The sequence below is a fragment of the Lasiosphaeria miniovina genome (assembly GCF_030549165.1).
Source record: "Lasiosphaeria miniovina strain SMH2392-1A chromosome Unknown B0T26scaffold_5, whole genome shotgun sequence".
In the NCBI taxonomy this organism is placed as follows: domain Eukaryota; kingdom Fungi; phylum Ascomycota; class Sordariomycetes; order Sordariales; family Lasiosphaeriaceae; genus Lasiosphaeria; species Lasiosphaeria miniovina.
The window spans coordinates 4,241,596-4,267,227 of NW_026848224.1; the positions used below are offsets into that span (position 1 = coordinate 4,241,596).

At 54.1% G+C, this 25,632-nt stretch overlaps 8 protein-coding genes and 1 non-coding gene across 9 annotated transcripts; 5 read left to right on the forward strand and 4 right to left on the reverse strand.

Annotated features, from left to right (window-relative positions):
- Positions 1 to 68: 68 nt before the first annotated feature.
- Positions 69 to 908, forward strand: B0T26DRAFT_783022 (uncharacterized protein; the record flags this gene model as incomplete). Its single annotated transcript, XM_060446734.1, has 2 exons — positions 69 to 718; positions 846 to 908. Exons 1-2 carry the CDS (start codon positions 338 to 340, stop codon positions 906 to 908), a joined length of 444 nt encoding a protein of 147 aa, XP_060294985.1. The 5' UTR covers positions 69 to 337.
- A 786-nt stretch (positions 909 to 1,694) lies between these two features.
- Positions 1,695 to 2,522, reverse strand: B0T26DRAFT_625765 (uncharacterized protein; the record flags this gene model as incomplete). The annotated part of the gene is made up of 2 exons (XM_060436171.1): positions 1,695 to 2,418; positions 2,467 to 2,522. Coding segments are annotated over 2 exons (780 nt in total), but the record flags the coding sequence as incomplete, so codon positions are not given.
- Positions 2,523 to 8,209: 5,687 nt separating this feature from the next.
- Positions 8,210 to 9,260, forward strand: B0T26DRAFT_677973 (uncharacterized protein; the record flags this gene model as incomplete). Its single annotated transcript, XM_060440168.1, has 4 exons — positions 8,210 to 8,239; positions 8,427 to 8,459; positions 8,833 to 8,843; positions 8,924 to 9,260. The coding sequence occupies 4 exons, from the start codon at positions 8,210 to 8,212 to the stop codon at positions 9,258 to 9,260; spliced, it is 411 nt and encodes a 136-aa protein (XP_060294987.1).
- Positions 9,261 to 10,646: 1,386 nt separating this feature from the next.
- On the forward strand, positions 10,647 to 15,173 carry B0T26DRAFT_873750 (tryptophan dimethylallyltransferase-domain-containing protein; the record flags this gene model as incomplete). Its single annotated transcript, XM_060448011.1, has 4 exons — positions 10,647 to 11,827; positions 11,901 to 12,003; positions 12,969 to 13,278; positions 14,601 to 15,173. 4 exons carry the CDS (start codon positions 10,647 to 10,649, stop codon positions 14,699 to 14,701), a joined length of 1,695 nt encoding a protein of 564 aa, XP_060294988.1. The 3' UTR covers positions 14,702 to 15,173.
- On the forward strand, positions 14,340 to 14,432 carry B0T26DRAFT_t168. The gene has a single exon. It is a non-coding gene; the product is annotated as a tRNA-Pro (tRNA).
- Positions 14,731 to 16,369, reverse strand: B0T26DRAFT_753760 (uncharacterized protein; the record flags this gene model as incomplete). The annotated part of the gene is made up of 3 exons (XM_060445745.1): positions 14,731 to 15,477; positions 15,547 to 16,138; positions 16,230 to 16,369. The coding sequence occupies 3 exons, from the start codon at positions 16,367 to 16,369 to the stop codon at positions 14,731 to 14,733; spliced, it is 1,479 nt and encodes a 492-aa protein (XP_060294989.1).
- A 791-nt stretch (positions 16,370 to 17,160) lies between these two features.
- Positions 17,161 to 18,740, reverse strand: B0T26DRAFT_804391 (uncharacterized protein; the record flags this gene model as incomplete). Its single annotated transcript, XM_060447128.1, has 4 exons — positions 17,161 to 17,681; positions 17,772 to 17,841; positions 17,990 to 18,305; positions 18,422 to 18,740. 4 exons carry the CDS (start codon positions 18,738 to 18,740, stop codon positions 17,427 to 17,429), a joined length of 960 nt encoding a protein of 319 aa, XP_060294990.1. The 3' UTR covers positions 17,161 to 17,426.
- A 647-nt stretch (positions 18,741 to 19,387) lies between these two features.
- On the reverse strand, positions 19,388 to 20,005 carry B0T26DRAFT_677977 (uncharacterized protein; the record flags this gene model as incomplete). The annotated part of the gene is made up of 1 exon (XM_060440169.1): positions 19,388 to 20,005. The coding sequence occupies one exon, from the start codon at positions 20,003 to 20,005 to the stop codon at positions 19,388 to 19,390; it is 618 nt and encodes a 205-aa protein (XP_060294991.1).
- A 387-nt stretch (positions 20,006 to 20,392) lies between these two features.
- B0T26DRAFT_718080 (uncharacterized protein) lies at positions 20,393 to 21,272 on the forward strand. The gene has a single exon (XM_060442358.1). It carries the CDS (start codon positions 21,082 to 21,084, stop codon positions 21,262 to 21,264), a length of 183 nt encoding a protein of 60 aa, XP_060294992.1. The 5' UTR covers positions 20,393 to 21,081; the 3' UTR covers positions 21,265 to 21,272.
- Positions 21,273 to 25,632: the final 4,360 nt, after the last annotated feature.

Consider the following 25,632-nt stretch of genomic DNA (forward strand, 5'->3'; position numbering starts at 1 on the left):
TGCCGTACAACGACCTCGGACGCGATGCCCTCCTCCACCTGACAACAAATGTTTTGTATCGATGACCAGGGACAGCGAGCTGAGCCTCGAGGTCGGCTTTCACATCGAGGTCGGCTTTCACGTCTCGACTCGGCCTCGAGGCCGTGTCATCACCAGGCTCGGGCGGGACGCTGACTTGATCCCCAGAGCGAGTAACTCCCTGAAGCCCATGTCTGCTGTCTATGCCGCCTTCGAGCTCAACCCCACCACTCATCTTGTTGTTTTGGCGTTCTGATCAAAGCATCTCGCGTCTGTCAGCTTGAGATTGGCCGATAATCTGAATGGCAAGGCAGTCGACATGGTTCAGAAAAAGGGCGGAGACATCATCGTCGGAGACGGTGTTGTCCTGTACGGGTGGGGGTATATAATCTCCATCGCGGCTTGGTTTGAAGTGGCTGGCGAGACCTCCAATGCACCGACAAAGGCAATCCTCAAAGCTCTCGCCGTGACAGGCTACGAATCATCTATGCTCTATGTGAAGGAAGCAAGGTCGCGCGACTGGCCAACTGTGGAGCTGGCTTCGGGTGCGCAATCTTGGAAGATGACCAGGTTAGGCACGGCGAAATGCCCTATACGACAGGACCATGACCATCTCCGTGAGAATTTCGGTTCAGGCGGCTTCGGCACCGTGTGCACGGTCATCGACAAGGTCTCCGGTAACGCCTTTGCCATTAAGGTGGTCAATCTAACGAAACATAGCACAAGGAAGCTCGATGCAGCTCAGGGAAGGTCGTGGAGTCAGCAGCGTCGTTTTTTCTCGATACTTTACTGACCATACATACTCTACTGACCATACACGACTTCAGGCCAACATCGTCGAATATCTCGGCAACCAACTTTTTCACACTTCCAAGCCCCGAGTTATCTAACAATAAAAGTGATGCTTAAAAGTAATCGAACAGACCTTCATTATGCCCTAGCCGTGTGAAACAAAACCAAAGCTGGATTGGTTTAGTCCCTAGCTTCACAATGAAATCCTCTTTTGAGAAAACTTCGACCCTCATGCCCCTCGCATGAAGTTCATTAATTATTACATGGTACATTGGTGAACCTTCTAGCCTCAGCAGCCGCTCCAAGCACCGACACCCTCTCGCCAATACTCCATCATCCTCATCTCCTTTTCAAAGCAACTCGAGCCGTGCTTCCTCATCCTCGTCCTGGATGTGCACTAGGCACAGGTCTTGCAACTGCAACGATTCGAGATGATTTGCGTCCATATAAAGCAGGTGGGAGCCCATCGTCCGCCGCCAAGTACAGGGTGCTGCTTCGTGCCCGTCTTCGCTTTCATCCTCCAGTTCGAGCCGTATTCCAATCAAGGAATTCAAGGAATTCACGCCCGGCAGATATATATGTGTTTCAACGCCAAGCCACGCAAACAGGGCTGGCTTGCTACCTGGTGCGACAAGGGGCGCGACACGCATCCCACTGACGATCATGCTACGGCCCGACGCCGAAACCCCGGCCGCAGCTACTGCGCCGCTGACCGCCAGGTGCCGTGCGGCTATCCACTGTTGGGCGCCGAAATTGACATCTCCCAACTGGAACGTGCCGTTGCGTCCACTGGCCACTGTGAGCTCGACGAGATGCATGCGGCGGGTGCGATGGTGTGGCACCGGGGCCAAGACAGAGCGGCGCTGGTCGAAGTCGACTGCTGTCCAGGCCAGCAACGACAGATCCCGGCCGCCGTTTTGCACGAGGAACTGCTCCTGGAGCCCCCGGAAGGCGCGCAAAAGACCCTCGCCGTATCGGCGGGGCATGGGCTGGGCAAGAAACAGCCCCATGAGGCAGTAAGCCTCGTCCTCAGCATGGTGCGCAAACCGGCACCGGGCCCACCCCACGCGCTCGGCGGCGTGGTACTGCTCGTGGCCGTACCGGCCGCAGACGAGATCCTCGGGGATCCCATAGTGCCGCGCAATGGCGCCGGCAAACACGGCCGAAGAGCCAAGCCACTGCCAGTCCCACGAGAACAGCCAGACGGGCGACCCGGCCGAGAAAACGAGCTCTGGCAGCGTCCAGCTGCAGCGGAACCAGCGGCTGCGCATCACATCTCTGGCCACCTTGGCGTCCAGCGCGCCGGACATGCTGCCGCCCACGTCGGGCAGGTGGACGAAGCAGGCCACCGCGCCGGCGAACATGGCCCGCACCTGCGTGACGGCGGTGCTGACGTCGTGGCTCGACCGCACGTCGATGCAACACGTGTCGATCCACAGGTATGGGATCTCGCAATCCCACGCCAGCTGCGCGCACGCGTCGATGTTTGCGAACGCGGCCTGGTCCCGGCCCGCACCGCCCGCCATCCAACGCCGCGACACGTCCTCCCAGCTTGGCTCGTTCTCGCCCCAGATGTGGGACAAAACCGCGTAACAAACGCCGCCGTCCCTGCCGCCGCCGCCCCTGCCGCCACTACTGCCGCCGCCGTCGCCGAACACCGCCGCCTCCTCGAAAAATTCGAGCTCGGCCGTTCTCGTGCTGAGCAGCCACATCTTGTGTCTGCTGGTGCTGCGTGAAATTCGGGTTGCAGGATTGGATGGGTGAAATCTGGAGGAAAGGAAATGCCAAGTCAGTAAGTCTGTAAGATGCGATAATCAAGAGATCTCAGATTCAAGAGGAGAGTATTGCCTTTCGTTCAATGTGAAATTTTGGGAGTTACCAGCTGACCGAATTTCGATGTGTGTGTTCTGCTCCTGTCCGATTTTGAAAGCGCAGAGGAAACTGAAAGATATCCGCGACCGTCCTCCCACGTACACTAGGAAAATTCCTGCACGGTCCGACTCAAGATCAGATGAAATTGAGCGTGTTGTGTTGATAAACAACGCCAGCTAGGACCGTATTACATCCAGCGCTTGAATTACATGGGGAAAGATACGTGCCATTCTAGTTACTTGGAAAAATCTTGATCCGTTTATTTACCCAATCTTAGATCATCCAACTAACTACCTAGGTACGGTAGGCATGGAATGACCGTAGTTACGCTAACTCACCACCGGTCGTTTTCTCCTCAGTAACTTCTTAGAATCACACGCCGCCTAAACACAGTCACCTAAAAGTGAAAGGCGCGGCGATATTCTGCCGCCCTCCAGTACCGTACCATACAGCCCGCAACCGCAATTGTCTTAGAGGTAAGTTCTGCGGCATGCTTGCTCGGTGTCTTCTTTGGATCCACCCAGTCATATCAGGTGCGCACCTCAGGGAATATTACGCCCCAAGCAACGGCCAGAAGCAGTCCAGGCCGGAACGGAAACCTCGCATGGGATTACACCTTTCGTGTTCTTCTCTAGGAGTTGCCACTCATACTGTTCGATACTAGATTCGAGTTCGCCGTCGAAATCATAATCCCCTTCTCTGCCTCGATTCATTGCCAGGTTGACCTCGTTTAGTAGATGCTGTGTGTCGACGGCTTGCTTGAAAAGCACGACATCGTTAAATGTTCGTTTTGCGGTTGCCTGACTTTGGTGGGGCTAGCTTGCTATCCTTTCTGATCTCGTCGTCCGTGACTGGGTGACTGGGTTCTGTAGTTCGTACTCGTACACCAGGTCTGACGCTGATTCCAACAATACGCGCCTGGGACACCAGACGTTGTGTTGCTCTGCATGACCCTTCCACTTGGCCAGGTATTCAAGCGACGGTTGTGACTTGTTGTTCGTGGTAGCAATTTGTTCATGGTTCCCACTATGGGGCCATTGGAGGTGTCGCCCAGATTTGAGCCACTCTTCAAGCCACAGTCAGCTTATTCCGTCATCTTACGTTTGACCTTTGTTTGAAGATGTGTGTTGGTTGAACCAACAGAACAATAAGAGGCGGCGGCAGGAGGCGCAGGGCTACAGGGTCTATATTAGAAAGCCTTCGGCTTCGTCCTTTGAACCTCTCTTCTAGCCTAGACAGACAATTTAATGCGCTGTCAACTCCGATCATAAGCAACAGAGGGGCATGAAATCTTCATCAGATACTTGAATGAGATGCCAAAGGAGAACACAGCAAAGCTAGGCCTGTACAAAGTTAATGGTCACTAGACCAAGGGCTGGGTAAGCTGCGGGATAGTAGCATTTTCTTTGGGGTGGAGGAGGGGGGTAGGCATTGTTGGCAATAAATAAGGCTGCATGTACAATAATTACGTGATATACGTACCAGCGCTAGCTTGTACTTAGTGTAATCGTGTACACGACACTTAGCTTCGTAAAATCAAGCCTTCTTCACCATACTTTCGTACCGCCTAATAACTGAATGGGTCTGTTTGGGCGTCTTCTCGGCGTCGCCCTGTCGTCTTCCGGGCCGTCCCCTGGGGGTTGGCATTCTCGTCACCAAGGCGGGAATCCTTGAGGTTTGCCTGTCGACGGGTAAGTCTACCGAAGAAGTTTGGTAGTTTGAGGTTTTCGTCCAAGTCCGTGTCCTTCTCCGCTCTGATACCTGTGTCCTTATATTTCTTCACATACGCCTGTGAGCTCAGCCCGTTGCAGTCTTTCGTCGTAGATGATTAAGTAGTACTCTGCTCAAGATAAAGTGTGAGCCACGTAAGTACCTTGGCATATTTCCAGGCATCAGGGTCGCTTAGCTAGGTAGGCATTATATCACATCCACTTACTAGTTCTCGACGTATAAGACAAGAATGTCTTTGTGAACTATAGAAACGCCATTCAACACCGGATTAGGTGCAATGTGTACATTTGGCTATCTCATGAGGCGAGATCTACGTTCTACGGTTAACTGCTACTTCGTTTGTCTTATACCGTGACAGTTTATATTTTTCCTCGGAGCTACCCTCTACCGAGATAGGGAGAGCACTGCTAAGGTTTTGCGTAGTGAGCAATTCACTAGACAAGCTCGTTCTGGAGGCTATATCAAATATGGGACAATGCCTCCACAGGTGGTTATGACTTTCGACTTAGGTTCCACAGTAATCGCTAGAGTTAGCAAAGACCCAATGAAGTTAAAGGGTATACGCACCGTATTTAATTGGAGTAGAGGGCTGGTAATAACACAGTAAGATCATAGTCCATACTTAGCTCTCCGCTTCTGTATCGTAAAAATGCCTAGAACGATGACATTTTCTACGCTGTTTCACGCTCAATGTGGAGAAGTTTATGCTCAATATGGAGAACTTGTGCGGTCGGTTGCCATTTCCATATTTAGATAAGAGACCATTGAATAGCGTATAGAAAACAATGAGAGGAGGCCAATATAGTGCCATGGTCAGAGCTCTTCATTTGGCACGACGGCTTCTTCAACTCAAAAAATGTGCTCACATAAACAGGAGTAGGTAATTGCAGGTCTGGTCAGTTGTGCACATCGTGCACAATAGTCATTCATCATTGCCCAGCTACCCCCACACTTGCCGTCTCTAGGCACAACTTAGCGCATAACGAGATGCCATTTCTCCTTCACGAGCTGGAGCCAAAGGTCAGCAGTCGTAGCTACGTGCGAGAACCTCACACCCATTCCCGTGTACTGGCCGTGGCCGACAGGGCCGGCCCCCCAAACATCATACGATCTGAAATTAGTTAGTTACTTGTATTCATCACATCTCACGGGGAAAATTTTCGAGTTCAGGGATGATCACATACCATTCAAACACGTCCCACTCAATGCGAAGACGAGACAGGCCGTTGTAGGACCACGCTGCGCCGTGCATGAAACTGAGATTTGTGGCCAGGGCGATGGTCTTAGAGTACGGACGAGCCAAACGCGCGGGGCAGCCGCGTTCCTCTTCCTTTGGCGCAACTTGAGGGATCTTGTTCATGCAGTGCGGGCAGACGAGGCAGAACGCCGGGGGGTTGATGTGGATGGCCGCGCGGCGCAGCGGGATGATGCTCCACAGCTCTCGCGACTGGGCGGTGCACGGCTCGCACGGGCACACGAAGCGCGTGCCCTGGCAAACCCAGCACACACCACCGCCTACGATGACGCGGTAGTACACGTCCAGGTGTGAGTTGTTCCACAGCAGGCCCGACTTGACTGCTGCTGCTGCTGTTGCTGCGGGGGTCGGCTTCGGCTGGACGAACAGGTAGAAGATGTTGTCGCGGCCGGGGACCTCGCGGAATTTGGGCAGCAGGTACAGGGCGTCAACTTGTCCGGCCGTTTCGACCCGGTCGCGGCACCCGCTGTCGGGGGTGCTGGGGACCATGGCGCCGTCCTCCACGTCAAAGTCGAGCTTGGTGCAGCGGATGATCCTCTCGCCGCGCGTCTGCTTGAAGTCGGCCAGGCAAGCGTCGACCAGGCAGTGCATGTGGTCGTCTCCCTTGTTCGCGGCCTTCTCGGCCAGTTCGATGATCTGCAGCCAGATCTCCGTCGGCAGCACCTTGCCACCCTTGCTCTTGATGGTGCCGGGGCCCATGCTGAGCAGCTTGCTCAGGTAGTTGACCGTCGCGAACGCGCGGTCGAGCACAAAGACCTGGCCGTTGAAGAAGCCGTCTGCTGCTGCTAGGGCATACTCGACGTGCTGAGACATGGTGACTAGTTGCCTTTTGGTGTGTTTGGGATAGGTTTATATGACGAGCGGCGATGTTCAGGAGTGAGTGTCTGTGTGTGTGTGTTTCCGAGAGGCGGTTCTTCCACCGACGGGGTTTCCTATAAGGCTGAAGCTCGAAGGATGGGTTAGCGCTGTGAAATTTGAGAGATGTAGTACCAGTTCAAATAGAAGGAAACAAACTGAACGGGTTAAAATGGGTTATACGTACGAGGAGAGAGGAGGCGAGCTAACGTGACGAGATTTACGAGAGGCGTATATTTGGGAGAAGTACTTGCTCGCCGACGGGCTTTCCAATGTGTTTAATTGGTTAGTTTGTGCGGTGAAAAGCAAGATATTAGGAGGCCTGGTTATAAGGGGAGGAATGAGCTAGGACAGGTGAGAATGTGGAAAGGATACGAGGAAGGTCGGAGGAAGGTCGGGCGGTGATCTACCGAGATTTGAGGGGAAGGCATCTGCGAGAGGGCGTTATTCTTTCTAGGCGTACCGTCTGTGTAGGTTGAATGCGCCGTTGGGTAGGTGAATATGGGGGATTCTGATGCTAGAAAAAGGAAAGGAAGAAGCTAGAGAGGTGAGGATGTAGTGAATACGTGAAGACGAACCTGGCACGGCGGTCCTGAAGCGGTGCTGCGTGATGCTGTTCACAGACGGGCTTCTTGTAGCTTGAACAGGCTGTTAGTACGCGAGATTTCAGGAATCAAAATATAAAACGCAAAGGAATAAAAGCAGAGCACGGAGAAGTGAAATGCTTTACACGTACGAGAGAATCTTGGTGGAACGTGGTGTGCAAGATCAGTGCCGAATGTGAAGTTGCAGGATTCAAAAATTTCTCGATCTGTGGAAGGCCAGAAATTTTGTGCCCTTGAAAACCTCTCCGCAAAAATACTTGGGTGGGGGAGGGCAGGGCTCCTTCCAAATCGATTATAATAGAAAGACAGGCTCGATTCAAGTCTACCGGGGAGTCAGGGCCCCAATTCAGGGCTTGGGAAGACCTTTGCATGGGGGCATCTCACCTTCTTTTCAGCACGCTCCCGAATGGGATTCCTAACTAGATATCTAGATCTCACCTAGATCTCAGTGTGCCCCTACCAGAGCTAGCCATATGCCTGGCTACATTGCCAAACCTAATGTCTTTTTTGGAGGATTTTACAGGTTGAAATATTACGACTCCTAAGAAACGGGGTACCGGTAAGGGTCATGTTATGTATAGCCACCGGGCCTGGATACGAGCTAGATACCTCAGGTGTCCGTGGTCCGTTTGGCAACCTGCCGGTGGCTGCATATGCTACAATTTTTTGAGTGATCTGAAGTGCGCCGGCTGGTTGAAGTGTTCAATATGGGCAGATCGGTTCCTTCTCTACGTTACATACCGCTTATATTTTCTCGTCTCAACATTGTAGAAGTTCACTCTCCACAGAGACGAGCAGCAATTGAATACCTGCCTGTTGTCAACTAGCTACAGCGCTTAGGGCGCTGTGTCTGCTCCTGCCTTCAATAATGTATACGTTAGGACGCCAAGAAGATATCTTTACGTGCCTTGAAGCTCACCATTACTGCTATCTCGAAGCTCCAAGCCAACACAGTAGGAAAAAGGGCCGAAAACGATGTCCTAGATAGGACAGTGGAAGGTACTATGGAGAAAACTATTTCGATAATTAATCCCACAAAATAAGTAATAGATTTTACACACTGTGAGCCTCCAATTCGATAATGGTTGATGACCACCTCGACGCAGTCCACGTACGTAATTTGCCCACGCGGCCATCGGTCGATCTACTGTTGTGAAGCAAGCCATGGTTTGCAACCTTTATTTCTCCCCTAATACAATCATCTCAATGGCCACAACGAACTCTCAACAACCGTTTCAGGTTCATAGTATTGTTCTATCAGGATTTGACTAAACGGTCATGTGCTGCTTGACTCGCAGTACCTCCAGTCCTATTGTGCCGTCGTCTCTGTTGTAAGTACAATTATCGCGTCTCCCCGGACTAGATACGTATAACAATAGTTGCACGTACGCTTTTTGTCACTGTCGATGACTAGCGCACAGTTTCACAATCTACGGAGTCTTATTCGGAGTGGGCCGTCATAGACAGCCTGTAGGAGGCAAATCGAGGGTTTTTAGCTATAAATACTTCAGCGCGCAGCTCGTAGCTACTACTCCTACTCTTGAACAAACCTAAGCACATATTCACACCTTCATGGACACACCAACACACCAGAGACTCGAAGCACTTCAGCATTTCATCATCCAGGCTTGACCACTCTTCGCACGCAAGGAATTTCCTACCCAGAAGATGTCAATCGTACACATCTACACAATCTCTCTCTAGATCATCATGTGGTAAGCAACTTCTACATCAGCTATATCCCACATCACACTATTGACACACGTACCATAAAGCTAACACGAGTATAAAACAGCGTCCACGGAGCCCTCTACCTCCTCTGCTTCGCCCACTGCCCGCACAACCAGATCGCGTCGTGGGCCAACATCCCGGGCGCGTCCATCACCATGTGCGACGCGGCCAAGGCGCGCGCCAATGCGGCCGGCGCGCAGGGCAAATACGACGGCGCCGTTACCGAGCACGTCCCCGCCTCCAAGGACATCAGCTTAGTGGTCAACCCGTACTGCTGCAAGAAGGGAGAGGACGGGTACGAGGAGAACGAGTCGGCCAACTCGCACCACTACTACTGGTGCGACAAGTGCGCCGACGACAAGAAGAAGCCCAGGTACCCACGCACGACGGTGAGCGAGTAGGGGATTGACCAGTGGGGGTGAAGGTCCGCCTTGGTTTGGCTTTGCCTTTTTTCTTTTTTTCTTTTTTTCTTTTTTCTCTTTTATTTTTGGGGAATTTTCTTCAGGGGGGCGTCTGGGAATGCGAGTAGGTAGTCTCAATTCGATACCCCAATTCGTTACGGAACCTACAGACCCCACTGAGTGAAGACGGTGACTCTATGTTCTCCTCGTAGTTTTTAATGACCAGTGCGTCATTTGAACACCACTACAGGAGCATGATCCACTGGACATCACGGTTGGTTGAAACATCCAACCACCAAAGTCTCCCTAGGCCATTTATGATCCAAGTTTGGAAAGATTGTTCTACCAAACACGCCAGATTCCAGATGCCAGCTTCCAGATGCCAGATTCCAGATGCCAGATTCCAGATGCCAGGCTCCTTGGCAATATAGTGGCATATTTGGCAAACTCAGAGAGGGGACAAACGCGGGAAGCATAGAAACATGCTGTGAAACACGGCGACGTTTGCGAGTTCCCAACACGAAAAATAATTGGAGTTCGGCCCAGTGGGTCGCGAGCGGCACTTTCCTTGGCTGGCTGAACAGCTTGGGAATGCGTACAGTGTGAGGACTGTCCGGGGCAAACGGAAACTTTTAGCGAAAGCGAGATGTGCTAACGAGAAAAGGGGGAGGCAGTTTTCCCAGCAAAGTCCTAATTCACAGATAGATGTCATCGTCAACCTCGATTCATTGCACTCCAACGCAAGTAAGGCCACTTATAAGCAATAGGCTTATCGGCGGTGTTATCATCACACGGCTTGGGTGAGGTCACGATCGGGGAGCACTTGCGGTTTGATTGGTCAGTTGAAACCATTTGGGAAAGTGGCCCTTGCACTTCCAAACTTCTCCACCCCAACGCCGTAACTTCGTCCAAGATTGCCCGCAATAGCTTTCCGTTTCTTTTTTTTATTCGAGTTTCTAGTGCTGCAACGAAGACATCATTATTCTGCTCTAATACCCATTGAATCCTTCGAGGATTAGGACTCTCTTTCAATTTTTACCAGTTTATTACGACGCTGAAGTCCCGAGATGCTCCTCGGATTCGATATGGAGACCATGGAGTTTGCCTAGATCCAACTTTCATCGGAAAACAGAACTCTCATCAGTCACCAGTCACTAGCACGATGCCGCAAATGGTCAGGTAAGCAACATTGAAACAACAAACTTTTTCCTGACAAACTGATTGCGTAATATGGCTACTATTAATACGTCTTCACCAGCGAATCGATTATGAAGCTCCCCGAACCTCATTCCTCCGCCCTGCCACTCTCCGAGCCGTTCCTTCTCGTCACCAACCTAGCTTCCGGCTTCTATTGCTTGCTCTCTTGCTATAGCATCATCCCCAGCAATGGCATCCGCCAGTCCTCGCGAGCCGAAAATCGGCACGCAAACACCCTTCGACACTATCTCGCTACAGCTCTGTTTCCGCAGCGACGACGCGCAATTCTGGTGGAATACCACGGGCCGCATGCTCGCGCGGCTGCTCCGAGGTGCCAAATACACGACGACTGAGCAGTACCGCGAGCTCTTCTTCTATGCCCTGTGGGTAATCCCCGAGCTGGGTCCCGCGCCAAATACCGGTGGCGAGCCCAACGCATGGCCCAGCGTCTGGTCACCTAGCGGCACTCCGATCGAGTTCAGCTGGGACTTTGGTATCGTTGGCGACGGATCCATGGTCAGATACTCGTTTGAGCCGATTGGGAAACAGGCGGGGACCGACGAGGATCCTTTGAACAGCCATGCTGCTGGCGACTGGAGTGATTGTGTTCACCGACAGGGGATGGTTCCGAACCTGGACCTGTCGTGGTACCGCCATTTCACAGCCCACCTCCTCCCGCCGACAGACCCAAAGAGAGTTCAGACAGGTGAAGGCATGGTGGTCGAAGAGATCACGCCGAAGGCCGGCACGGGCGTGGCGATTGATGTCGAGGCGTCCGGCCCCGTCATGAAAGTCTATCTCTTCCCCGGCCTCCGGGCACTCGAGCTTAGCATCTCCAACCTCGAGGTCGTCGAGCGTGCCATCCGCAGCCTGCCGCCCGACAAACTCGCCGCGCTACAAGTCGAGCCTCTGCTGTCATACCTGCATGAAGCGACAGCGCGGTGGGGCATGGAAACGGGGATTGTGTGCATCGACTGCCTGAAGCCCGGCGACGCGCGCATCAAAATCTACGTGCGTGCGCCGCACACGACGCTTGACTGGCTGACGGACGCCATCACGCTCGGCGGGCGCATGGACCTGAGTGAATACGCCGAGGCGGTGCAGGATCTCAAGGACTTGTGGCAGGCGTTCCTAGGCCGCGGCTCGCATGTGGTGCCCGCCGACGCACCGGGCCGCGCTAGGCCGGGCTTTTACTTCACTGTCGGCCGCGGCAAGCCCGCGTCGCCCAAGATGTATCTCTCGCCGGGTTACTATGTGAAGTCCGATGTAGAGGTCATTAAGCGTCTCCGCGGGTTCTATGCTTCCCGCACGACCGGGTGTGAGAAGCTGCGTGTCGTGGAGGAATTTGCTGCAGCTTTGAAGGACACTTAGTAAGTGAACCACAACTTGTCCTGCAACGATCGTGAGAATTCGCAAGGCTGCTTACACTGCACTGTTTTCCAGTGGCGATCGGCTAGAGCAGTCCGGCTCAGGCAAGATATTCTATGTCGGAGCCGCCATGACGAAAAAACACGGGCTGCGGGTCGTCACCTACCATGACCCTTCTGTCATGGATACGAAGAGGCAACACCTACTTTGAGTAGAACGGAGGTGACGGGAGAGGCCTGACTTTTCCCACCCGAGTTTCCACTAGGGATACAGACGGGAAAAACTGTGGGTGTACATAAATCTAGCCGTCTTGCAGATATTCAGTTGCCATCTCCCTCCGAGCACGTCCATCGAGTCCGAGTAAATCACGTAAATTGCCCTCGCCACCTTCCACTAAAGAGACAGCTCCTGCGCCTGTACATGTACAATTGTGCATGCATGGAGGTGCCCCCTTCACTGCCGAGCCAGCGGAGTCGTCAAGACAAAGCTACCTACGACAACGGTTAAAAGCGCGACTATAGACGGCAAAATGCGTAGCGTGGGATCGCGGTGCTAATGCAGGCCAGCTATGGAGAGGCTTGAGAAGTGCAATCTTGACAGCTAGAAATGTGGCTCGTTGCAGGGAGTGTTTGTGGGATCTGATGCGGTTGTTGGTGTGAGGCTGCCACGAATGCTCCAACCCTCAGCCTTGTCTGAGCCCGCCGGTGCCCCGGTTCCCGGGCTGCGGTTCCCCCTATCCTGATCTATCCCGACTCTATGCGTTTGTCATTCAGCCTAAAAGATGAAGGGTGCGTCTAACAAACACCCGGCAGCTACGCCCACTTTCTTGGCGGAGAAAGGCGTCACTCTAACCCGTCTTGTTTACTTATACCCTGCCTAATGCAGCAACACCAAAAGGAGGCACTTGTGACGTTGTGTGTCTATCATCGCCATCAACAAATATCTTCCGGCCGGCCCGCCTTACCCAGATCCCTAGATGGGTAGTGTCACTGAGCTGTCAGCTGATGCTCATCGTTGAGCGTCTATCCATCTCGATTTCCCGTAGAAAGCGTCTCCAGCAACAGGGGGTGTAAACAAGAGGTATTCGAGTCGATCGACGTATAAATACACATCCCAAGTCCGACTTCAAACCCCATTTTCTAGCCAGCAGCACCATTTCTAGCCAGCAGCACCGTCTCCACCAACACCTCAACCATCCCTCTCAGCTCACCCCAGACGCCTCGAGGAGAAGCTGCTCTCGTCCATGCTGCTGCTTGCGGCCGGCGCTCTGGCGGCCGACGTGTCGACCACCGACAAAGCCGGCCCATCCTCAAGAATGCCGTATACAAAAACGCCAAGGTGTCGGCAGAGGCGCGCGTGGCGGACCTGCTAGCGCGCATGACCAACGAGGAGAAGGCGTCGCAGCGCGACGTCGACACGGCCGCCGAGTCTGGAGATCACTGGTTCAAGTCCGGTCTGCCCCAAAATTTCCGTTTTATCAATTTTCTATACCAGAATAAAAAAAGTTCATGTTCCTGCTTCAAACCCACCCCATCTTCTTTCTGCCATTCACCACCCACCACTGACCAACACTCGCATCGAGTTACATGGCTCCAACGCACCAACCCTTTCTTCAAAAGACTCACCGCCTACCACGGATCTCCACCCACCAATCCACAAAAAAATGCAGAAAGCAAAGCCAAAAAGAAAGTGATGGACACTGATATTGCCTGCGTACTCCGGTACGGGGGATCGAACCCCGAGCTTCGTGGTGAAAACGCGATATGTTGAGCTCGCTTGTTGATACTGTGCCTGCTTTTGGAGTACATGTAGGGGCGTGTCCGAAAGTCAATGCTCTATTGTGTGTGGAAGGCAATGCTCCATTGTGTGTGGAGGGCAATGCCCTATTGTGTGTGGAACGGGGTTGCTGAACCCACCGCTGTCATGCAACACATTGCTCCAAGTGGGGATGACGGACAGCCCTGACTCGAGACTCTCGGAGCAAATGTGAGTTGAAGAGCATTTGATGCGTGCATCGTTTTAGAGATATGGAATCTTGTCGAAAGGCCTTGAAACCTAGTTGACTAAAGTGTCAAAGAACGGGGTACGAAATCTTACGGACTCCGGCGTTGTTTGACACAAACACGGAGACAAAACCACACGCCAATACGAAGTTCATTCAGTCTTTTCATTCTCACTAGACAACGAACAAGTGGTACATGGATTCCCCGGCAACTCAATTATCTCTCTGTAACCGACTCAAAGCATAACACGCCAAGCCTTGCACCCACACCCTCCAATCACCACCCTCAAAACCCACCTCCCAACCAAAACCCACCTCCCAATTAAAATCCACCACCCACCAGACTCCACAATGCATCCACGCAAACAGGACCCGCCGCAAGCCCACAAGAAATAAATGCTCTCGGCACCACAAAACCAAAAACACCCGCCCAGACAGCGCCCGGCTGCACACTCGGCACCGTCTGCGGCTATTTCTCGATATACCCTCCTCCGTCTCCATCAAAGCAACAAGGGCCGCTGGTCTAGTGGTATGATTCTCGCTTAGGGTTGTATCCTGAGCACAAAACTTGCGAGAGGTCCCGGGTTCAATCCCCGGGTGGCCCCCATCTTTTTGCCAGTTCCGGCAAGAGGAGCTTGTTTATGTTTTGGCCTTTCTCATCTTGCTTTGTTCTCCTTTTTTTGCTTGCCACACACTAAGGGTTAGTTAGTAGGTGCTGACATGTAGGTGCTGACATGTGGGCGCTGACGTATAGGTGCTGACATGACGCACAGACCTCAACTGGGTCAATGGAACCGAGGATATCTGGGAAATATCATTGCTCTCTAATCATTTTGTCTCTATCGTTCAATGGCTCCAGGCTTATGCATCATGACAAAAAGATGAACGACAACCTGCCGCGCGTCACAGCCGTGCGACGGCTTTCACACTGCTCCCCAGCAGTTCCTCCGCCCTGGCCTCCGCATTGAGGCGCTTCCACATGGCCTTGCGCCGTTCATGCCCCCTATTAAACGACACCAGCCACTCTTGCCTGAACTCTGGCAGTTTCCTGCCCACCCCTTCCTGTCCCTCGCCCGCTAGCCGCCGCACCGTCTCAAAGTACTCCTCAAAGTCCGGGTTGACGACGCAGAACTTGATGCCGTCGCCGCGGGCCCTGGCGCGGTCGTCCTCCCACGCGCGCATCTCGGCAGCAGACGGCAGGCTCGCGCGGCCCGCCAGCACGCGCGCGGCGAGGACGGCCTGCCACTCGAAGATCTTGAAGGTTAGGCCAGCGGCGACGGCGCCGACGAACGCCAGCGTCGGGTCCGCGTGCCACACGACGTGCTGGTACAGGCCGGGCACGCGGCCGTGGCGCACGGGCACCTGCGGCAGGAACGGCAGCGACCACGTGTAGCCCGTCCCGAAGACGATGTGGTCGACGTCGGCGATGCTCTGGCCGTCGATGAGGTGCACGGTGCGCGTCGCCGCGTCGACGCGCGCGATCGACGGGTGCTCGCGGATCTGCGGGTGCTTGAATGCTTCGTCGCCGAAGTAGCCGTTGGCGGTGTGCCCGATCGTGATGGCGTGCACTGGGCTTTGTGCTGTCTTGCTGTGCGCCAGGTCCACGGCGATGTCTGCGGCCGACACGGAGGCGCCGACTACCACGACCCGCTGCGTCGGACAAAAATGCGTCAGCTCTCGTCTTTTTCCCAAATTGGCAGCTGCTAGAGAGCGACAGACCTTGTCCCTAAACTGCTGCCTCCCCCGAAAGTGCTTGCTGTGCAGCACGCTGCCCGGGCGCGCCTTTTCAAACTCGTCCAAACCCTCAATGTGCGGGACGTACGGGACCCAGTAATGACCATTGGCAACAACAACAGCATCGAACCACTCGACCCACCAGTAGTCAGTCGCGACACCTGGCTTGCGCAGTGTGACCTTCCACTCGGCGCCAACCTTCTCGACGCGCTCGACCCAGGTGCCGTAGGCGACGAGGTCCGGGTAGCCGCTGCGCTCGAGCAGCGACTGCACGTAGCGGCGCAGGACCTGCCAGGGGCGGAACGGCGTGTCAGGCCCGTGCAGCGCGACGCCCAGCGCGCTGCGCTCCGCCGGGATCGGCTCCTGGCTGAACTCCATGGTGAGGTCCTCGACGTTGGTCTCGAGGTACGGGTACACGGACGACTCGGCGAAGCGCGGCTGCCGCTCTTCGTCAGTGCGCGCCGCCGCGGGCGTCTGCGCCGGCAGCGTCGCCGGGATCGCCAGCGGCCGGTCGGCGCTGCCGTCTGCGAGCGCCGCGAGGTTGCGGAGCTTGGGCGGGGGCGCTGCGTCGCCAATCCTGTGTGTCCGCAGGGCAGTTGAGCTCCAGACTCCAGTGGAAGTGGCATTGTCGTTCTAGGATTTTCGCTCGAGAAGAAAGAAAGGCTCACCAGCACCCTCCCGGCCCTTCGCGCCGCTCAAACATGCGGATCACGTCAAATGCCTTTTCCCGCGCCAGAGCATCAACGGCGATGGCGCCTGCGGGCCCAGCACCAATAACGGCTACGCGCTTCACCCGTGCACCCGACATGTTTTCTTAGCTCAGGCCAGAGCTGCGATAGCCGAGCGCTAGTCAATTAACTCAGTGCTAGCGTAGAGTAATCTAGATTTGGGCAGCGCTGAGTAGTCTAGAGTTAGGCAGCGCAGAGGCCAAGTTAGTTTGCAGGAAATTAATTGGTGTGGGGGAGTCGTTATTTTGCTCGGTTGGGGTCCGACTCGGAAGTGCTGTGGCTCTTTTTGAAAGCGGAAAAAAAAGGGGAAAATAAGTCGACGGTGCCCGTTCTGCAAGGGAAAGCGCAACTGCAGTTTGCAGCACGCCATCCAGACAGGAAGTGGTGCCAGTGGGCCGTGACTGCAATGTGGAGTTTGTGAGTTGTCACGAACTGATCCGCACGCATGGGGCAGGGGCCCGTTACCCAGGGGCCCGGGGGACGGCGGTGTGTTTTGGCAGAATCAGATCATTTCAACGGCGGTACGATAGCAAGCAGCGGGGGAGGCCCAAGGTTTGCTATACGCCATTTGGGTAAACTACGACGATATGCGATGCCACGTCGAGACCGCAGTCTGTTTCGGGAAAAGGTTTTCCGCAAGCCGGCCGGGCAGCTGCCAGATTGAGCCTTCGTCCCGCAGGTGCAGCACCCGACGCCCGGCAACGAATCAGTTGGCCCCCTCAATCTTCAGGGGTCAAGGCGGCTTGACGGAAGGGATTGCCCCGCTATCCGTTGTCGTTGCCGCCCCCCGCTGCAACGAAAGCGGCCTAGCCAGCAGGACCCCTGCAACGAGCAGCATCACAACAATTACGTATTTAACCTGTTGTAGTTCCCTGTCAATAGATCCAGACTAAGTACCTACAATGGCGCCCGCACTGATGATAAGTCGCGCTAGCGATCCCTAACTTCCTATGCTTACCTACCTACGTTTACCCAGTCACCAGTGTCCTCTCCCGCCAGATCAGGCCTGCACCAGATTGCCCCTGTCCTCGGGGCGTCATCCCTCCGTGGTCCGTTGCATGAAAACTCTCCCCATTTGTGTTTTGATTTGCAAGGCTGACTACTCCTGCCTGTGACTGGGCGCAGTACTGTTTAAGCTCAAGCCGTGGCCCTCCCCTTTCCGGGCTGCGTCATGATGTAATCCTTGGCCGTGAACCCGTCGAGACATTTGCGCGCGGCGAAGCGCTTGGTGTTGTCCTTCACCAGGATATTCTTGAACCCGCGGGGCAGGACTGGCGTGGCGTCTTTTGACTTTCCGTCGTATCCGTAATTGGCGAGCCACTTTAGGCAAGTGAACCAGCTACTGCCGTCGGACGCCTTGTCGGAGTCCCCGTCCTTGTTAGAGTCCCCGTCCTTATACACGTTCTAGGCGTCTTTGACCCCGAGCGCTGTCAGCTTGGCGCACTACCTCTCGTAGGACATTTTGAACTCCTACGAGCATACCAGCCCCTCCACCCGGGCCAAAAAAATTGCTAGGATGTAGAGATCGGTGTTCTCGGTGCCCCTCTCCCGCCTGTCATTTCCAGCAACATATTCTGCAACCTCGGGTGGGAGGTGGTATTGGCTCTCTCGTCGGCAGTACGGGCACGCACGTTGATGCTTTTGTCGTGGGCGGCCGCGACTTGACTCGCGGACCCGAAATCCCCAATCACAAGTCGTACGTCGGTTTACCATCTCCCGGCCAGTAGTTGGGGATCCGGGGATGGTCTGGCAACGGGCTGAACATGAAAAAGATGTTCGGAATCTTGAGGTCATAATGGACGACCTTCTGATCCTGCAAATACGTTAGACCGGCTAGCAGGTGCTCGACCAGGCGCTCCATCCAGTCATATGAATAAACCACCGGTTTCGCGCACTTGTCACCAAGAACCTGGTCGTGCAAATCGCGACGAGGGACGAGCTGGGACAGGTCTCCGTCATACATGCGGGAAATGAGCTTGAGATCTCCAAGTACCCCGCCCTTCTCCCAGCCAAAGACTCGGACAATGTGTGGCTAAAGGCCATGGACGAGATGATTAGAAAAATGCGAGAATAGTTAGCCTGGGGAGACGGGTTCCAGTACTGACATGTTTCAGCTTCTCCCCATATCTCACCTCTTTCAGAAGCAATGGTGATCGGCGTAATCCGGATTGTCCAGCGGGAGGACGAGCGGGAGGACGATGTCATTGTCAAGGCTCCGACCAAATGACAACAGCTGTCCTTTCTTGTGGCATCCCTTCTGCCGTCCACCGGGAAGCTGTGAATCTCTTTTCCGTCATCCGGGGCTTTTCTATCCTCCATGTGCTGCTTGTTGGCTGGCAGGTTGAGGATCTGCAGGGCTTTCGTGTTTCGCGCAACTAGCGTGAACAGATTTCCACCTATAGGTTGGTTGGTCGAGGCAGCCGCCGGCATGCCGGTGCCGAGACTTGTCATTGCAGATAGGGAAGGGTGGTGTTAAAAGGTGGAATATTCAAAGCCTAGTAGGTATTCAACCATCCGTTTAGAGAGGCACGGTATGCCCCTTTTAGCGAGACACATTCCTTAGCCAAGGTGTCTACCAGCCATTTTCAACACCCTCCGACTCTCAGAGCCAAGTTGCCAACCAATCAAAGGGCAACTCGAGGGGCAACTCGAAGGGCAGCTCGAAGGGCAACTCGAAGGGCAACTCAAAGGGCAACTCAAAGGGCATCATGCTTACAACGAAACGGCCCGCCGAGCGGGTCGGCTGTTTGAGAAGAAGCGAGCATCACGACAAGTCCAACTGTGGCGGTGGTAGGTTTCTAGACACGTTCGGCCCGGACTTTGTTGGAAGAAACGCAGTTTTGTTGGTACGGCCCCACTTGTAAGATTTCTTGCGGCAAGAAAGCCTGGTTGGCGAGCTTGATGCTCCGCTGCTCTCGCTAATTATAACATGCTCGTTTGAGAGCCGCCTTTCTGCAAACGCTGGCGTCAATTCCTAAGACAACAACTCGTAGCAGACCCCCCGAGCACAGAAGACACGTCCGCTGGCAAAAGAAGTTCGCAAATACAAAAGAAAGATGATCCCTCCCGCCAACGCCAGCCCTCAATCAGACCCGCTCTCACTCCACCACTCCGCCCGGCGCGTTGGAGGCCACCGGCCCCGTCGCGACCACCAGTTCGAGGTCAGCCACCTCCAAGTCCCACGCGGCGAGCGTAGCAAAGTTTTCAGCAGTCGGCTTGATCCACCAGGGCACCCAGCGAACAACTCCAGCCTGCGTCGTCTCCTTGACAGCGACCCAGCGGCGCTCGTCGTAGGGGTCGTTGGCGTAGCGCAGCAGCGCAGAACCATCGCACTTTGTCACGAGCTCCCAGGCCTGGTACAGGAACGGCGCGGGCTCGTCGGCGGGGTGGTACGACTGCAGCAGGCGGAACGTGTCGGGCACGCCCTCGGCGCCGCTGAGCCCGTAGTAACCCGGCACCGGCGGCGGGTGCGGGTTCGTCGGCACTACGAAGAGCGTCGAGGGCGATGCATCGACGACGGAGATGCGGCTGAAGTGGTCCGCGTCGTTGTACGGCGCCGCCGTCACCCCCGGCGAGATCAGCGGGATCGAGTTGTTGAGCCGCAGCCGCTGCCCGTGCGTGACGGCGTTGCCGCCCACGAACCGGAAGAAGTAGTCTGTCGCCTGCGCGGAGGCGGCGAGCGCCCCGAGCAGGACGAGCAGTTTTGCCGACGTCATTTTGGGATTTTTTGCTTCTTTGCTCGTTGGTGACTGCTGTGTCTGGCTTGAGCGTCCAAATCCGCCAAGTCGAGAAGCGGCGAAAAACGAGCCGCTTCACTTTATTTATACGCCCAAGACCTTTGGGTACTATCCTACCCTCATTTGCAGGAACCCCGTATCCGGCCGTGTCGGGTGCGAGACAGCCAACAGAGCTGAAAACTAATACTCTTGGCACTGGCGTCCGTCGAATCCCGAGTGGCTGGCCCGGCTGACGGCCTCGTATTCGCCCAGCCCCGTGACCATCGTGGCGAATGGCACCACGATTCGCGCCATGGCCCATGCGAGCCACGCCGCTGCCGCTCAACGGCGATCGATACCTGAAATATCTTCCGGGTGGATGCGACTGCGCCTGTCGAGTCGGGACGGTTCGCGCCTGTCGAGTCGGGACGGTTCGCGCCTGTCACAGTCTTGCCGTGTGCAGACACGAGAAAAGCAGGTCTTGGCACCGACCATGAGACACCCAGTACAAGTACACAGCATTTGAACCTTGCTGCGGCGACGAAATAACAGGGTATTCAAACTAGAATTAAACCTCAACTTATGGTAAAACTTGAGCCGTCATAACAAACAACATTAAATGCACTGAAATAGGTGACGCGATGGGACTCTCAAAACTAAACATGACCCGCAGCCAGAGCCGTGAACCAAACATGATCCGCAGCCAGAGCCGTTCTCTAGATAAGCAACCAAAACATCAAGCGAGTGAAGAGAAGCGAGTGAAGAGAAGCGAATGAAGAGAAGCGAGTGAAGAGAAGCGGGTGAAGAGACAAAGTAAAGCGAACGCAGAGAGACGACGAGAAATCGCGCTTGTTCGCCCCCCACAACGACACTATGTGGGCAGCGAGAGAATAATCAATGGGATACTCTGCGGCGTCGTACCGTCCGCCGGGCGCAGCCTGGGATCTCCCGTAACCCCGTCTTTGGATCTGTCGTGGTTGTCCGTGGTCGCCTTGCGTTTTGGCGGCGGACGGGAGGTCAGCAGCCCCTCTTGCGGCTCCGGGCTGCCACTATATTCCGACTCTGGGGGTGTCACGATGCCCTGGACGTTCTTGTACGCCGTCGGCTTAGTAGGGGCTGCTGTCGTGGCGGTCCTTGTTATTACTGCAGGATTGGCAGCAGCTACAGGCAACTGCTTGAAGGGCGTCGCTACCACTGTATGGGGGGATCTTGGCGGCGCGGGTCTGGCCTTTGTGCTGGCCGGTTCTGTGCTCGTTTGATTGGTGTGGTTATCGGTGTATTCTATTTGATGTGCAAAGACTTGAATTGCTTTAATAGCACTCCATTCCGAGGTCCCTCTCACGCTGTCATATGGTTGAGGTCCGAAGCCGAAGCCCCACTGTAGCAAGAATTCTGCATCGTCTGAAATAGTAATGAGGTAATCCCTATGATTGCGGGGGATAACTCGTTGGCGCATAGACGACTGGGAAGTTCCTCCACCCTGTGCAACTTCTTGGAGTTCAAGAAATTCCGAGGCATGGGCCTGCATTTTGTGGAGTTGTAGCCCTTTGTGCAAACCTTTGAGAACAAGTTCTCCTTCGTTAGATATAAATAAGAAGCCGTGGAATGCGCCGTAAGTTGGGTTATCGTGCGGTAGAATCAGATCGTTGTCTTCATCGCGGCCGAACGAGAAAAGTCTCCCCTTCTTCTGCTTCCCCATCGGGGTCCATTTCCATCTACTTTGCAAACTGCGACAGATAAGAAACCCTGTTCGACCCGATCTCGTGGGCTCTTCCAAATTTATGGTACCGATTGCCCGGCAGCAATTTCTCTTTTCATCTTCATTTTTCCTGAAAATCGCTTTCGCGGCATTGCTGTACGGAAATATGGCAAATACGACGTCAAATATTAAGGGCACGCCGGGGGGCATGACTGGCCTGGTCCGAGTCGGAAAGGTTATCTGGCGTGTATTAAAGGCGCAACAATATATGGAGCGCAGCGAAGTGTCAAATGAAGACGTGATACGGAATATCGCAACAAGTCTCAGAGCCTACCTCGGTGCAGACCAGGAAGTTTATAACCAAGGCACAATGCAGGGACGAGACTCAAATGTACCGGGTAATTTGCTTGCTAAGCGAGCAGGCCGCACACAGGCCTCCAGGAGGTGGCCGTTGTTTTCGGACGTCGATGATACGGTAGCATGTCCAAGCATGTGAAGCAATGAAAAGCGGGAATGGCCGCTGGCCGGCCATGGCCTCCCGGGCAGCGCCAAGTTCATTTTAGCCAGGTAACATTAATAATTGGGTTGCTTGTAGGGTCAATTTGTCGTGACCATGCGACCGGCGACGTTGATGGACTGGTGCCATTGGCCGTGGCCACCGAAGAATCCTGGAGCCGGAGGATGCGGCCCTTACCCGAGCCGAGCGGCAAGGAATAAAGCTCAAACGAACGCCGCAGACGCCCAACCGAGACCCTGGCCGCGACCTTGACATGCCATGCGCCGCGCGAGAAGCTCCACACTCAGATCCAAGCTGCTCAGACTCGGCGCGGACTCTGAAGTAGCCCCCGCCCTTGTCGTGGTTTCGGGTCGGTGTGAAATGGGTGTGAAATCGGCCTGCAACCTTTCTAGTTGTCTCACGATGACGGCTGGAGTTGTGCACACAAAACGTTGTTTTACTATTACCTGCAGCACGCACGCAGCCTAAAAATGCCCGGGATTTTTTATTTTTTTATTTTAAAAAGAAGTTGTCCCCAAGAGATAAGAAGCTAATGGCCCGGAGGGACTGGACGTGCACGGAAGCAGTCGGAGCTGCACGGAAGCAGTCGGAGCTGCACGGAAGTAGCCGGAGCAGCCGCGACAGGCATTCAGTCGACACTACCGCGATACGGTGTGGTCGTGGCCGTTTGTTGCCCAAGGTCGTGGATGCAGTCTCCAGGGTCCAGCCAGGAGACTAGACGAAGAAGAGACAGCTAATAATAACACACAAAACAGGCAAAATGATACAAGCCACGGTGAAGGCTAAGGACCTCGTCTCTCAAAAAAGGATGTGATTTCTAAAGAATTGCCAGAAAGAAGGAATTTAGGTGAGTTTTTTCCTCTGATGCGAAAATAACGGATTAATTAGATACAAACCATCGTACTCAGCACTCGATCACTCATGTTGTGTTATGGCTGCACAAAACGCCCGATCGTTTAATAATTACAAGAAACAGCTTCAGTGGATTTTTACCAGTTTTACGAAAATAGCAGATTAATTACAAAACAGTTTGTCTAACGCCTTGTCGAACCCGCGACAGGCCCCGCGGCAGCCCTCGCCGTGGCAGCAGCTGCTTCTGGTGCACCATCCACGATGCTAGTAATGGCCGTGGGATCCAACATACTACGGATGATTATGGGACGATTCGGGGTGATGGGGTTTGTCCTTGGCCCGTCGTCGGATCTGTTGTGCTGATCCCCGGTCTTCTTTCGCTTTGGCGGGCTGGGCGGTTCAGCGTTGTCCTTGACCTTGTCCTTCCCTCCTGCGTCCGACGCCGGGCTGGCGCCTCGATCCGACTCAGGTGTCATGATGCACTAGATGTTCTTGCGCACCGTTATCGTAGTAGGCTTCTTAGCCGTCTTTATTGCTGCGTCCTTTAGTTGGTTTAATAGCGTATTTGACGTCGCTAAGACCGAATGTCCGCTTGTTGCTGACATGGCTGTAGTTATAAAAGATGGTGCCTGGCTTTACGTCCTGGCGAAGAACTTCCTTTTTCTCCAGGAAAGCTAGAGCCTTCCTGATATCGTTCACGAGAGACTCGTACCAGGTTGGCAGAGGTAATAGCAGCTTTGGGGTTGCGCATCCGTTCTTCGCGTGTTGTTGCGTGGTTGTCCGCGTGTTGTTGCGTGGTTGTCCAAGCCAGTAGTTCGAAGAGCCAACCGTCGTACGAACGCATCCAGAATATGTATATACCAGCTTCTGACTGCCAAGATTCTATGATACAATCGTTATTATTATTCGTAGTATCATCCTGTCCACGCTGATTAGCCGAGATATGGGGTTGAGAGAGTGTCATTGATAGTTGCTCACGCTTCTAAGTTCCTTCAGAATCTCGGCCTCGTCCTTCAACGACTCATTTCGTTGTTTGATAATTTCGGCGGTGTCGCACTCGTCGAAACCAGCTAATTTGGTACCGCTTCTCGAAAGTTTGACAGCCTACACGTCTCCATTTCTTTAATTCACGTCTCTGTCCACCATGCCCGCTCTGCCATTGCCAAGTCCGCGATATCTGTAGGATAAATTAAGGAACGAGCCGTCTCCACCTGGAATTGGAAACGGTCCTTTTAAGTGTTCAATTACTTGCGCAAAGGCTCTCATAGCCATTTCGGCACTCCGATCAGTGCCTGTTTCCCGACTGGAATCCGGGTTGGCATAAGGGGTGTTCTAATGGGTCGTCCACGTCGAATCTTCTCTGATGATAGCGTGTATCTTATGATAGCGTGTATCTTTTCAGCTCGGAGCGGGATAACTCGTTGGCCGCGATAATCCTCGCCCGAGCACTTCTGGGAAGTGTTAGATGGTTTTGTCTTCCCCTGCAGAGAGATCTCATAAAGCCTAACCCTATCGTCTAGGGCACGCAGGACGAGCTCCACGTCGTAGGGGAGGAACAAGTAGCAGTAGTTTTTGGCGTATAGTTGTGTATTGTTGGGCAATCTCATGTCGTTGCCGAACTCTCGGCCGAATGACACAAGTGTTCCCTTCTTAGAGGGCTTCCACCGCTTGCGATTAACAGACACCCCCACATTTTGTTCTCGAGTCTTTCGAGGGATAGGCCGCAGTTTGACTTCAACTTCTTGTTGTGTAGAAGAATTTAGTCGGCAGTGCCGCCCGCGTCGCCCGATGGACATAATGCGAAGACAAAATCGAAGCACCCATCACCTAGCGGTGTCCAGGACTCATGAGCCTGGCGAGACCGGGGATGGGCAGACATTATGAAATACGGACAGAGACTAGCAGATGAAGAATCAAAGAGACGGCTGCGCTGCAATGGCCCGAGAGTGAGGAGGCGAGAAGACGAAGAAATACATACTATTACCTACAGTTCCAGAAGTGAGCTGGCGACAAAGTGCGCCGCCGGCTTTAACCATGTGCGTATAGGCCGCCGGAGCCATCTGCCATCTTTCAGCGGTTTCAATCTGAAATCGAGAACCCTCGGTGTTAAACCAACCCTGCGACTGTGCACCCAACCTTGTGACTGTGCACCCAACCTTGTGACTGTGCACCCAACCTTGCGACTGTGCAACCCAACCCCGGCCCGTGCCCGGCTCGAGGTCACCGTGTTAACACATAATAAAGAATGATGGAGAAATTCACAGGCTCCAAACACTCTGGTGCACAGACCCGCGCGATGCTTTCGTACTGCAATCGTCTTTTGGTATTCCTAGTTCTGTCGGAGCAACCCAACTGCAATTCCACTTCAAGTCTTGACATGCTTTACTGGGCTATCGAGAGCCACGCAATTACATTATCAGCGCGCCGTCGAGTATCAAGTTCATGATCTGAAACAGGTCCGCGATTCCCTATTTTCTTCGTTCGAATTGACCACTTGCTGTCTCGATACAGAATGGTAATGTCATGGTGGTGTCACATGCAGCGGCACGTGGAAAGTGG

Excerpts from the sequence above, each read along its gene's own strand:
- B0T26DRAFT_718080 (XM_060442358.1), top strand. The coding sequence starts at position 21,082 with ATGCCCTGGACGTTCTTGTACGCCGTCGGCTTAGTAGGGGCTGCTGTC.